The 13,680-nt window shown below is 40.2% G+C and overlaps 1 protein-coding gene across 2 annotated transcripts in view; it reads left to right on the forward strand.

The window, feature by feature from the left end:
- The window catches only part of LOC124267286, a 61,466-nt gene that overhangs the window by 26,681 nt on the left and 21,105 nt on the right, over positions 1–13,680 (forward strand). For both annotated transcript variants that reach the window (XM_046702202.1, XM_046702203.1), the window contains exons 6-13: positions 1,113–1,365; positions 2,999–3,138; positions 4,554–4,679; positions 5,788–5,992; positions 8,320–8,656; positions 11,106–11,275; positions 11,895–12,022; positions 12,945–13,115. In XM_046702202.1, the coding sequence (XP_046558158.1) occupies positions 1,113–1,365; positions 2,999–3,138; positions 4,554–4,679; positions 5,788–5,992; positions 8,320–8,656; positions 11,106–11,275; positions 11,895–12,022; positions 12,945–13,115 (1,530 nt within the window). The remainder of the gene's footprint in view (positions 1–1,112; positions 1,366–2,998; positions 3,139–4,553; positions 4,680–5,787; positions 5,993–8,319; positions 8,657–11,105; positions 11,276–11,894; positions 12,023–12,944; positions 13,116–13,680) is intronic.

The raw sequence follows: 13,680 nt of genomic DNA on the forward strand, positions 1-13,680 counted from the left end.
CACTCACTCATTATATGGATCATGTATGTATTATATAACAACACTTGGGTGGAGTAGCCTAGTGGTTAAACCATGAACTCGTCATCCTGAAGACCCGGGTTCGATTCCCCACAGGCAAGGTAACAATTTCAGCCAGACCACAGGGCTGGTTAGATGTAAAACTTGCCAGCCCTGACCAAAACTTACCTGCCCGCAAATAATTTAGGTTTGACAAGTGACGTAATTTATCATCCAATTGGAATTCAGGATTTATTTTTACGAGTGAGTTAATAATGATTTATTATCCTGAAATATGATGAATATCTTCATTGTGAATTTGTGAATCTGGCAGTCCGTGTTGAAAATAACCCGTCCCAGGCAGCCAGGCAGGCAGGTATTTTGAACGCTGCCACAAGGGTACAATGTGTGAAGCCGATTTCTGGTGTCACTAGCATGATTTTGCTGGAATATTGCTGAAAGCAATGTAAAACCGAAATCACTCAATCAGTCACAATAACACATTTTGTAGTATGTATTTGGCCCTGACCAATTTTATTTCTTGTTTTACGGATCGTATTTATTCAAGAATATGAAAAAACCAAAAAAACTCATTGTTCTTGCTCAAAAAATAAAATGCTCATGTTTTTATTGGACAAAAATGTAAACTTACAAGCCTTTTTTTTTTAGATTGTTTTCTGCCCCATATACACTTCATAAATTGCCAACAATAAAATACGTTTGGTATTTACAAGGAATATTACTTTGATTGGTGATTATATTTTTAATTTTTTTCCCTCCTGCCTTTAGTTTTTCTGAGGACAAAAATCTGTAAAACAAGAAATAAAATTGGTCTGGCCTTATGTGTTATTTCTGTCACAGAAATAACACATTCACAGATATAACACATAAGGCTAGACCAATTTTATTTCTAGTGGTTAAAGCACTCGCTCGTCACATCGAAAACCTGGGCTCGATTCCCCACATGGGTACAATGTGTGAAGCCCATTTCTGGTGTTTCCTGCTGTGATATTGTTGGAATATTGCTAAAGGCGGCGTAAATACCGAATTCACTAAATCAGTCACTATAACAACACATCTTGTATTACTTATTTATGTGCCATTTTTGTCACCAGAGAAATTAAAGAGCTCTTTACTGGTACCTTCACATCAGTATCATTGGAGTCAGAGTGTCGATGCCCAGTGTCACAACCAGATATTTCAACTGATGAACTCATGTGTTCAGGAGGTTCTGGAAGCAATATCAGAAGATTAACAAAACAATTCAGTGGTGTTAATGGTGTACTAGGCAATAGTCCGTCATACAACTGGGTTTCCAAAGCAACTGGAGATGTCACAATCATGTTTGATCTGCAGAGCTCCTTCCAGGTAAGGTTTTAAAAATGTCTTCAATAAGCACCCTACAAAATGCCCCAAATATATCCAAACAAGACAGAAATTAAAACAAGGCACAAAAGAGATGATAATGTCAATAGTTTGAAAAAAAAATACAACTTAAAAAATATTAAAAATTTGTTTGTGTTAAATCAGTATGAAAATCCATACTATTAATTTTTCCAGTCTCATTAAGAGAAGATGTTTTACTCTGATACAATATCCTGATGCATGACTATCTACCACCCAGTATAGGAGGTGTTGTCATTTGAATCCTGGGTGAATTAATTAATATCTCCCAGTCTAAATGAAAGAGTGAATGTTCTTCAGCCTTTGAGATGTGAACTTTCTAAATTATGATGATTGGGCTTCATTTCCATTCCGTTGGGGTAGCCTAGTGGTTAAAGCGTTGGCTCGTCAAGCCGAAGACCCGGGTTCGATTCCCCACATGGGCACAATGTGTTAAGCCCATTTGTGGTGTCCCCCGCCGTGATGTTGCTGGAATATTGCTAAAAGCGGCGTAAAACTAAACTCACTCGGTCAGTTATTCCCATTCTCTAATTGCCTCACTTGATTATAAAAAGAAGTTAGAGGCCTTGCCACTGATTGGCTGATAAAGAAAGTTCACCTGCCAGGGCCTAGATTTTCTAAGCTCTCTTAGCGCTAAGATAGTCTTAAGTGTCATACATTAACATTGACTTACAACTATCTTAGCGATAAGAGAACATTGAAAATCTAGGCCCAGGGCTGTGAGATCTTAAGGTAGAGCCTTATCTTAATGATAAGTATTGAGTAAATCTTCGACTAACATCTAGTGTCTGAAATGAACATATTTTACATATAACGGTACCAAAATTATATTAATATAATATAATAAAAAAGAGCCCAGAGACTTTCTTCATTTCAGGAACTGTGGTAATCTGGACTTGCCTCATATTCTAGACTTGCATGGTCTGCATTGGGTATATTTGTGTCAGGTTTAGTATGACTGACGTAGTGCCTTGGTACACAGTTTGCTAAATACAGTGAAACCTGTCTAAACCGGCACCCCATGGGACCGAAATAAAATGCCCGTTGAGACAGGGTGCTGGATTAGACAAGTGGTGATCATTTTCCAACATGGCTACCATTTACACTCGTCAGTCTCTCAGTCTAACGTGCCGAGAGAAGTGTGTTGGATTAAGGGACCCTGATTGGACTGCCCATATCCTTGCTGGCTCAGAACGTTTGATACATTGCACAATCACTTCTTCCTGATTATTTAGTGTGCCAAGAGGTTTAGTGTATTGGCTTATGGGTTATGGACTGCTCATACCCATGCCGGTTTAGACAGTGTTAATTACAGTTAAAATTGCTTGTTGGGAACGGAAAGTCATGCCGGAATACGGAATAGACAGGTGCTGGATTAGACAATGTTTTAATGTTAATAGTTTTGTAAAATGGCGGGACCAAATTTTTATGCCGGTTTTGACGGTTTTGCAAGATTAGACAAATGCCGATGTTGGCAGGTTTCACTGCTGAATGTTTACGATTCCAGTATAACCTCTATATACTGTTATACTGTTCCTAACATACTGCAGTATATCCCATCAGTCAATACTCATCTCTAAAGGTGTTACTGTTACAGGTAACAGAAGTAACGGTAACATTTAGTTCCAATGGTTCGTCGCCCACAAGAACAGAATGGAGCTTTGAGTCACATGATCAGAAGAGTAGGGTGGACTCATCTCGGTACACACTGAACTCAACCCAGCTTCACATAAAGAGGTACCTCAGCTGTTTAGTAGAGTTCAACAATACAATATGGTCGCTATGCCATATGTTTCCAAATACTGCGCATGCGGGTAAAATTGACACCTTAATACAGTAATTCAAGTTCTTATGCTATAGTTTTGCACTTAAATCACAATCCTTAATCATTTGTTTTAAATTTGACACATTGAAGATGGGATACTGTTGGGACACCTTAATAGAGTAATTCAAGTTCTTATGCTATAGTTTTGCACTTAAATCACAACCCTTAATCATTTGTTTTAAATTTGACACATTAAAGAAATTGTTGGGAATGAGTGAATAAATATTGTTTGACGCCTCATCAGAAATTTTGCATGGGATATTGTAGGACAAAAATAGATTAGAAGTCAGAGGTGGTGAGGTAGCCTAGTGGTTAAAGCGTTTGTTCCAACAATATCATAGCTTGGTACACCAGAAATGGCCTTCACACATTATACCCATTTGAGGAATCGAATCTGGGTCTTTGGTACGATGAGTAAGACTTTAACCACTAGGCTACCTCAATACACTATGCATGAAAGTCTCATCTGGCAGTTTTATTTATAGGGAGGACACTTTTGATGTCACAAAAAATATATTCAGCTCCAATAATGTATTGAGTGATTGAGTGAGTTTAGTTTTACGCCGTTTTAAGCAATATTCCAGCAATATCACGGCGGGTGACACCAGAAATGGACTTCACACATTGTACCCATGTAGGGGTATCGAACCCGGGTCTTCAGCATGATGAGCAACCGAACGCTTTAACCACTATGCTACCCCACCGCTCCTAGTGATGTATTGAAGGTTGACAATATGACGATCAACAGTTTCCTTTTGTCCAACATGATCCAAAAGGACAAAAAGGTCAGATGTGCCACAGATCAGTGGCCCTAACCAGCCCGATATTTATGAAAGAATTTTTCATCTGAACAGTAAAAGATAACTAATAAGAGGCCTTATAGTAGTGTTGTACATTTAACATTTATCAAATGTTGCTTTTTTGTGTCTTTGCTGACTATGTCCCCACTCCGCAATATTTCATCAATATTGGCATCTGTAAATAATGACACTCTATGTACCATATGTTATATTTGGGATTACACTTTGTCAGTAAAGTACAGATCCTAGTACTTTTGTTGGGTTGAGACCCATCCGGGATTCGAACCCACACTCTCAGAGTCAGGCACCCAGTCGCCAGCACATAAAGTCAGCCACCGTACCCACTCAGTCACCGCAGCTACCACAATAATGGAAGTCGGACAACCCATGCACAGACTTTGCTCCCATAATCAAAAGCTATCAACACAAATGCCATTGAGAAAGTGGACAAATGTCACTCATCCAGTACTGATGCAGTGTTTAATACATTTACGTGTTAGTTTTATACCATCCATTATGTGTTTCAGTGCCACACCACCAGATTATCAAGCCTTTGGTGAGACAATTGCTGAGAAAATCGAAATGAAAATCACTGAAAGATCCTCAGGATCTGTTTCAAACCTGATAATCTCAAGTGTCACCATCTCAGGAAAGTGAGTGTCTTTGTCACTAAAGAAGTATGATGAATGAGTGAGTGAGTGAGTAATCATGGTGGGTTTTTTATCATCGCCCTCATCGCACTGTGTCGATGGCATTACCATAGCCGCAAGAAACAAATGAGCAAGCCATGAAAAATATTGCTCTCTTGACAGAGAACAATGGTACGACACTTAATTCTCATAACCATGGATATATGATTGAGTGAATGAGTGTGTGATTGAGTGAGAGGGTGGGTGGTCGGGTGAAGTGAGTGAGTGTTTGGTAGGGTTGGTGGTGTTTGGATGGGTCAGTGAGTGGGTGGGTGAATGGTTAGGTGAGTGAGTTGGGTGAGTGAGTGAATTTGGTTTAATGCCAGCATAAACATTATTTCAGTTACGTCAGAGCTTAACGCTGGTATTCAACAATTACCGCTTTGGTGAAGCCCACCAACATTAGTACAATGTTGACCAAACAAAGATCTTTATTAGAGCGTCCGTAAGATTTGAACCCTGTTGTGACAGTTATTAGAACTAGAAGCCATTGTACAAAGCGACCGTAATAATGCTAAAGTGATTGTAACTACCAGTCCTTAACACAGACATATGAAAGTCGTAGTGCTAAAGTTGCTTTGTACTTTGTTCATTTGGCACATAATCCAAAATCATCCTTGTACAGTGAACCCATTTATTTAGCTAAAATTAATCTGAATAAAGTTAAATTGCCCAAATTTACAAATTTACACATTAATCCATGTTAGGGGTGGAAATAACTTTAAAATTGCTAGTGTACTCCGGTACAGTGGCACGTGTAAAATCACTTGCCCTGATAATTATTCCACTGTACCGGCTGATTTTCTTGTTAATTTTTTAAATAAGCAACATAATTAACATTGGAAAGTCAACTGGACACCTGTACAGTGTGATGTACAAATTTGCTTGCCCGACAGAAAAACACACTGGACTGGGATGTCGGGCAATGGGTTATTTCCACCCCTCATGTATAGGTAACGTTTGGCCATAGGTTCAGCCAAACTAGCATTCAGATGACAAGGTTCCTGGATTGATAGGGTCTGGACAAATAGCGTTTTTCAGTATTAATGTTTTAATTAACTGTTGGCGCTAGGTGTGATTGTGACGGCGCAGCCTCAACATGTAGTCTGACCTCAGGATCAAGTGCCAGCTACACATGTATGTGTCTCAATCAGACTGAAGGTGACCACTGTAGGTCATGTGACAATGGCTACTACCGAGAGGAAACTGGGTTTGGATGTACTCAGAGTTGTGACTGCGATGCTGACGGCAGAAATGCTACCAGGCACTGTGAAACGGTAAGAGAAATTCATCTAGTTCCACATGGTTACTTAAAGATTTACACCTGAATATCCAGGCTAATCAGAGGATTGTCTACTGGCAAACAAGAATAAGTTGGACCGGCGCAGAGAACGCGTTTACGAGAAGTAGGCGGTGCGTGGCAAGGAGCAAACCCATTTGGTTTGTGAAAGGTAGAGCAGATGTAGGCTAGTGCACGTGCATTGCATGACGACGAAATTGATTCAGTGTGTAGCTGAACATGCCTTGCTCATAAGACTCTCATGTGGTTGGTGTAGCAAGTCGTTAATATTCGGATATATAGATATATATTTCGAGAGAATTAAACATGTCAAAGTTAGGTAAGCATGGTCAGATAATACATTCTCAGACCCGACAAGTGGCATACAATGTTATTAAGTACATGGAGAAAGAATGTACATCTACTAAAAGCTAGCAATGCTGCCGGTTTATTTCTCTTCACTGAGGCACATCCGAGCACTACACTTGATCGTGGACAACCTGGGGCCCCTTAGCTAACAATGGCAAGCGAGAGTGGGCTGCACTTATACCTGCTAATACGGGTCAATTGTGAGGTCGGTACTCAACTTATCCTTGTTTGCCAGTAGTTCAGTCTGGATGATTTACAGATCCCCCTCTTACAGCTGACATATTAATGACCATGTTGACCACTTTAAAAAAACTGATCTTCAGTAACCCATGCTTGTTGTAAGAGATGACTAAATGGATCGGGTGGTCAAACTTGCTGACTTGGTTGACACATCATCATATCACAATGACTGGATTGTCTCGTCCAGACTGGATTACTAACATACTGCTGTCATATAGCTGGAATATTGCTGAGTGCGGTGTTAAACAATAGACTAACAAAAGTCAAAGATGAATGTATGAACAAAGAATCATGGATGATCTCTGTATGTGATGTAGGTAAGTAATGTAATACTGGTAGGTTCTAGGTGCTTCTTAAACAGGCACCTAATCGCCAGCACACAAATTCAGCAGTCTAACCCACTCAACCACCACAGCTTCCACAAAAATGGACGTCAGACAACTGGTGGTCTAGACTGTGGACTTTGTGTACCCCTCTGATAGTGTAACTTGGCATGGTTAACATGGCCGAATGCTATGAATACACAATGGTGGTGGAATTGGGTTTAACGTCGTGCTTGAGAATATTTCGCTCATATGACGACGTGCATGCGTGTGTATGTGTATGTGTATGTGCGGCTGCTTGTACTAGCCCAGACTGAAGCTGGTTTTATGGTGCTAGCCCACTGAGATACCATGCTACAGTGAAGCATGAATACCCCACTCAGACACATTATACTGACTCCAAGCTGACCAGTCCTTGTTGTACCCATTAATGCCGAGCGCCAGGCAGGGACCAACAAGTACCATATTTTAACGTCTTTTGGTATGACGCGGTCGGGGATTGAACCCGCTACCTTCCACACTCTGGGTGGACGCTCTAACCACTACACCACCGAGGCGGTCTATGAATACACAATGCTGTTAGGCAGCTGACTTTGTGTGCTGGTGATTAGGTGCCCGACTCTGAGGGTGTGGGTTTGAATCCCGGATGAGACTCAGCCTAAAAGTACTAGAATCTGTATTTTACTAAGAAAGTGTAATCCCAAATATAAATGTTACATTTGACCACTTTCTAAATGGCATTGTGTATTCATGGTATTTGCTATGAAGTGATCCTATGGCATCATGTTGCTGGGAACCCTTTGTAAAAATGGACCCATAGGAACGAAGTATCTGCATGAGCAACAGTTACAATGCTGACTGAGAATGACAGCAGTAACTGGCCCTATAACCAAAATGTTTTTAACTGTTTTTCCATATCCATCTATTCTTTTGATAGATATGTAGATAGATAGATTTGCAAGTGATATGAAACAAAGCCATGTTCATTGGTAGATAAATCAAGATTGAATCTGGTTTACCATCGCTTTCAACAACATTTCAGTTTAATCTCAGAGAATCAGCTTGATGTGGGAGAGGAATCCTGACATGAGCCAAGTTACAGTGACAGTTCTAAATCCCCGAGTTTTGTACGTTAATTATCCTGTGTTTCTTCTAAACGAGACAGAGTGGTGGGGCGGCCTCATGGTTACAGCATCTGCTTGTCATGCTGAAGCCCCGTCTTCGATTCCCCACATGAAGGACATTTCAGGTGTCCCCCATTGTGATATTGCCGGAATATTGCTAAAAGTGGTGTAAAACCATACTCACTCACTCTAAACGAGACAAGACAAGGCATACCAAGATAAAATCCTTCCAGTATCCAACCTACATCAAGTTAACTGTTTTGTTTCAGGTTGGGGGACAATGTTTGTGCAAGTCTAACGTGGCAGGAGCACGGTGTGACACGTGCAAACCACTGACGTATAACATCACTAAGAGCAACCCGGAGGGTTGTACCAGGTCATCCTGTGATGCTGGAGGCAGTTCCGCCTGCAACAACGAAACTGGGGAATGTTACTGCAGGACTAATGTCGTAAACTCCAACTGTTCGGAATGCAAGGATAAACACTACTGGACGCCTCAGACTGGATGTTTGCCATGTCTCTGCGATACTAAAGGAACTAAAGAGGCTAGTGGTTTGGTCTGCGATGTCGGAACTGGTCAGTGTGACTGCAAACAAAATGTTCAAGGTAAGATAATTGTAATGTGTTATATAATTCCAAAGGAATGCTAATTTTCTCCCTCGCATAAGAACACAGCATTTGAAATTACTGTATATGACACTGATCTGTAAATTTTAATAAGAAAATAAGTTTAAAGGCACAATGTCACACATTTTTTACAATGGTTAGACCTATATTTTATATATTTTGGACATATGCACTCATTTTACGTTCTTATTGATGCAATGGAAGACTTATTATCCCTTACGACTTGCCTGCAATTGATAATTGAAACCTCGAGGCGAACAGCTTCCAAACAGATAACACTTGCCATATATGGAATGTAAACAATTGCTCCGTACATCAAAAACTGTTACTTGCCGGGTTGTCTGTGTTTGCCAAACTGGTTTCCATCACAAGTTGTGCATAGTATATTCGTAAGGAGCGCCCCAAGGGACATAACTCTATTTAGTTTGCTGGAAATAGTGTTTGGCCAGTAGAGGGGACGAGAGTAGAATGAATGCAACACTGCATTAATTCATTTGAACTTTTTAACTTAATATTGTAATCTAAATGCGTAATTTTATTAATATACATTATATGGTAGCTTCCCTGAGGGCTGATAATTAATATTATTGAGAGAAATGCATTATGTATTTTTAGAGAAATGTGGTGTGACATTGTGTCTTTAAAGGATCTGTAGATTCAAACAGCCAGTATCCTCAAGCAACTTCGGTTTTCATAGTGAAGATCCAGCTTAGAGTTCATCTTCAACTTCTTGTAATTTTTTGTTTGTTGTTTAATACCACACTCAAAACAGTTACAATGCCGTCCGGTAATTCCGCAAACCTAAGCACATGTGGCGGTGTGTGGTCCTGTGTGTAGAGCTCAGGTCAGAATCAGTTGAAGTTAAGCAATGGTGGTCGCGGACAGTCCTCGGATGGGTGACCGTGTTTGGCAGCTTGACTCCTGAGAGTTTCTAGGACTTCAGTCCTGCAGCACAACGAAGCATATGTGATACATGTGGTCTCACCTTAGGCAAGTGAGTTTGTTCAAACTTGCCTCTGTCCACCCAGCAGTAAAATTGGTACACCAGAAATGGGTATGATACGATGGTGGTTTGAATTTGAACCTTGAGTGCGACCGGTTGTATTCTCCACAGGGAGTGTTCTGTACTCGTTGACCAGGGGTAATATGGCAGCGCTTTGAGCATGCAACGTGCATGGATAAAGCGCAATTTAAATGGACTATTATTATTATTATTATTACATCGATCGCAACACGGCAACTAACGTCTCTTATTTTTTGTGGTTTACGTGACTAAACATGCTGGTATGCATCATATTTACCTAGAAATATAAGTTTTATTGACGACTATAAGATTCTAACGTAGCATTATGCCATATGGTTGACCTTACCGGCGTTCTGACGACATCGCTTGCTGATGCGCATAACAGCTGGAGATCCGAAGTATGGAAGCGTATTAGGGCCAGATTATTTTCAAAAAATCACTTCATCAATGTAAGGAAGAGTGTTTCATATTAAATCCAATTATGAATAATGAAGAAAAAGGTTTAAAGTCTGAAGAAAACAAATTTTCATAAAATGTCCATTTATGTGTCAGTTACTGTTATTTACTTACCTGAAGTGATTAGAAGCCAGTGCCTTGTAGAAATGTCCCGATTTCAAGCGTAAATGTGGTAGCCGACCATGTTTACCTTCGATAGGGAAGTACGCTTTTGCAGCTGCCCGGAATTACCTGACGCGCAGAATTACCGGACTCGCTTGTATTCGAGAGGTTGTGTATAAATAATTGAGTACTGACAAGACAATTCAGTGATTGATGTCATGAGCATTTATCTACGTATTTGGGATATGATGACACACTTCAAACAAGTCAGCGAGCATGACCAATCGATCCACCAAGAGTCATCTCACAATAAGCATGGGTTCAGTCTTCTTGGGCTCCTTGTCATTTAAGTAGATGCTTGTTGTTTGAGTGAACCTCAATGGTGGAAGTGGTCAAATAGTTTGACATGGATCTCTATTTCTTACAGTCACAATGTAATATATGTTATATTTGGGATCACATTTTCCAGTTAAGTAAAGAATCCAGGATTCAAACCCACTCTTTCAGAGTGAGGCACCTAATTGCCAGCAAAGTCAGCAATCTAACCCACTCAGCCTCTATGGTTTCCACAAAAATCGAAGTCGGACAACTGGTAGTGTAGATCGCGTACATGTTGTGTATTCCTCTTATAAGTGTAGATTGGCACAGCTTTACAGTCAGTAGTATGTATGGAAGCCCATCAGGGCAAGAAAATTATGGGTTTTTCACTGTAATTCAATCTAAGCACACGCAAATTATATCCCAGCTGTTTCTATATCTTTGACATTTGTTTCTACTTTTATATGTTATGATGCATTCATGTCAGACTACAGATGGCTATATCATGGTACTGTTTGTATTGCCCAGATCGTCAGTGTGGTCAATGCAAGGATCAGTTCTATGACCTCAGTATGAACAACGCTATTGGATGCTCCCCGTGTCAGTGTCACACGATGGGGACCTCAAACACAACGTGTGACAAGGGTTCATCGGGACAGTGTCAGTGTCGAGGGGATGATTTCACCAACAGAACTTGCGTAAGATAAAAACACCAGTCGTAGCTTATACTGTTTGAGTTTGTGTGTTCAGTTAAAATTTATTCCAAAGTACTAGGATATCCTATAAGATTTGTGATCGATAAAACTTTACAAATGCTAATGTTTTTGTTAATGTGTTTCTCATATATGTTCAGGGGCAGATCCAGAAGGAGTGTGTGGGGATGTGAAGATTGACACTCTCAAGAGTGAATGCTAAAACAAATCAGGGCTCGATTTAGTGCTTTGTTACTTGCACTTGTGCAACCCAATGTAACAAAGTGCAACCTAGTTACTTGTCTAACTCGCACCAGGTGCAACTCAATTTTTGAGTAGGTAAACTCTGAATAAAACATCTAAATAATTCATAGTATATTTATTAAATTAAATATTGCAATAAAAGCAGTGCAACTAGAATTTGGCTGGTGCAACTAGGTTTTTATGTTAGGTTGCACCTGGTGCAAGTAGGTAAACATCTGTTAAATCGAGCCCTGCAAATTGCATTCAAATTGTATTGTCTTTAATCTAGTTCGACTTATCCTATATTGATACTGCAAAATTATAAAATGTAGATAAAAGCAACAGAAGATAAATAAGACTTATGTTTCTGGTTTGTTTCCAGACTCCATCAGTGACAGATGTGGTGCCTCTGTTTGGGCCAGTGATTGGTGGCACCGTGGTGACAATAACTGGCCATTACTTGGTGAACAGTACAGTTACTATAGGACCCACTGACCTTATTGCTACTGGGTGAGTATAACAATTTACTGGGATGGGCCTAGATTTTCGTAGCTCTCTTAGCGCTAAGATAGTCGTAAGTGCCATACATTAACATTAACTTACGACTACATTAGCACTAAGAGAGCTTCGAAAATCTAGGCCATGGATAGTAACTGAGAATGCCGACCAACACAAATGGTGGTTACATGTAGCAATAACCCTCCTGAAATGTTACTTGCCCCCAGCATACCTTCAGTATTTGACATATGTTATATTTGGGACTACACTTCCCTAGTAAAGTACAGATTCTGGTACTTTTTGAGTTGAATCTCATCCGGAATTCAAACCCACATCATGTGCGGATCCAAGGGAAGAGTTCAAATGGTTTGACCCCCAATTCTTCCCTCCTCCCACAGAATACTAAACTCGCTTCAGTGAAATACCATTTTTATTTAACTCGTGAAAGATTTAGTATCAAACTCGCTTTCACTCGTTCATACCAAATCATTAACTTGTTTAATAAAAATGGTATTACATGGAAGGTCGTTTAGTATCTTCTATGTATCCTGCCTCCCTGGTGGCACCAATGTCAAATACACATGCAAGGGCACATTGGATATCTGGTTCGAGGTCCCATTCTCATGAAACAAACGTGATTGCATAAGCGATGTTGGTTTTTCTGTAGGTAATATTGTTATTGTGTGATATAAGGAGTGAGTGAGTGAATGAGTAAGTGAGTGCGTGCGTGCGTGTGGCCAACCCACCCCACCCACCCACCCACCCACCCACTCACTCACTCACTCACTCACTCACTCACTCACTCACTCACTCACTCACTCACTCACTCACTCACTCACTCACTCACTCACTCACTCACTCACTCACTCACTCACTCGTCCAGATGCTGTTCATGAAGAGCCATGTACTAGTGTCAATCTTTTTTGTGTTCCAGATCAGATACTCAGCTTATCATCATCATTCCAGCAAAAGGTGTTGTTACATCTGAAACTCTGTCTGTTACCTGGAATTCCAGTTCACCATTAGCGTATAATTTTCAATATACCTACAAACCAAACCCCAGATTGGCTGCAGAAAACCCGACTTCGGCAACAGCTGCTCAAAGGTATTGTGGTATAACGTTGCACTTTGTGTTACTTGGTGAGCAGTTGAAAATAACAACATACACTAAGGAACCATTCATAATTTATGGCTATACTGGGTGATGACTATTTTTATGGAGAAGCATGTACAATGTGAACGACGCCCCTTAGAATTATGTACAAATTAAGCGACCCCCCTTTGCATGTCATGTACAAAATTGCACCAGAACAAAATGGGTGACTCTCCTTTAAAATCATCACCCCCCAGACCCACCCACCCGAATGGGACACATTTAATCAGAAACTGTTATAGATAGGGAAACTAAATTTGGTATGTGTTTTTAGAACATGAATGTCGTGATGGAATTCTTAAACGGAAACCGTGTTACAATTTGTTACAGAGTTATGGCCCTTGTCATGCATCTCTTGACTTAGTGCACAGCATCCCCAATGGGGACAGATTTTCTCAGAAACCGTTATAGATGGGGAAACCAAATGTGGTATGTGTTTTCAGCACTTGAATGTCGTGATGGAGTTAAAAAACAGGAACCAAATAGGAACAAAACACTGTGGCGGGGGATATTGATA

The sequence above is a fragment of the Haliotis rubra genome, unplaced genomic scaffold (genome assembly GCF_003918875.1).
Source record: "Haliotis rubra isolate DU_JTF1 unplaced genomic scaffold, ASM391887v1 Scf130, whole genome shotgun sequence".
NCBI classification, from domain to species: Eukaryota; Metazoa; Mollusca; class Gastropoda; order Lepetellida; family Haliotidae; genus Haliotis; species Haliotis rubra.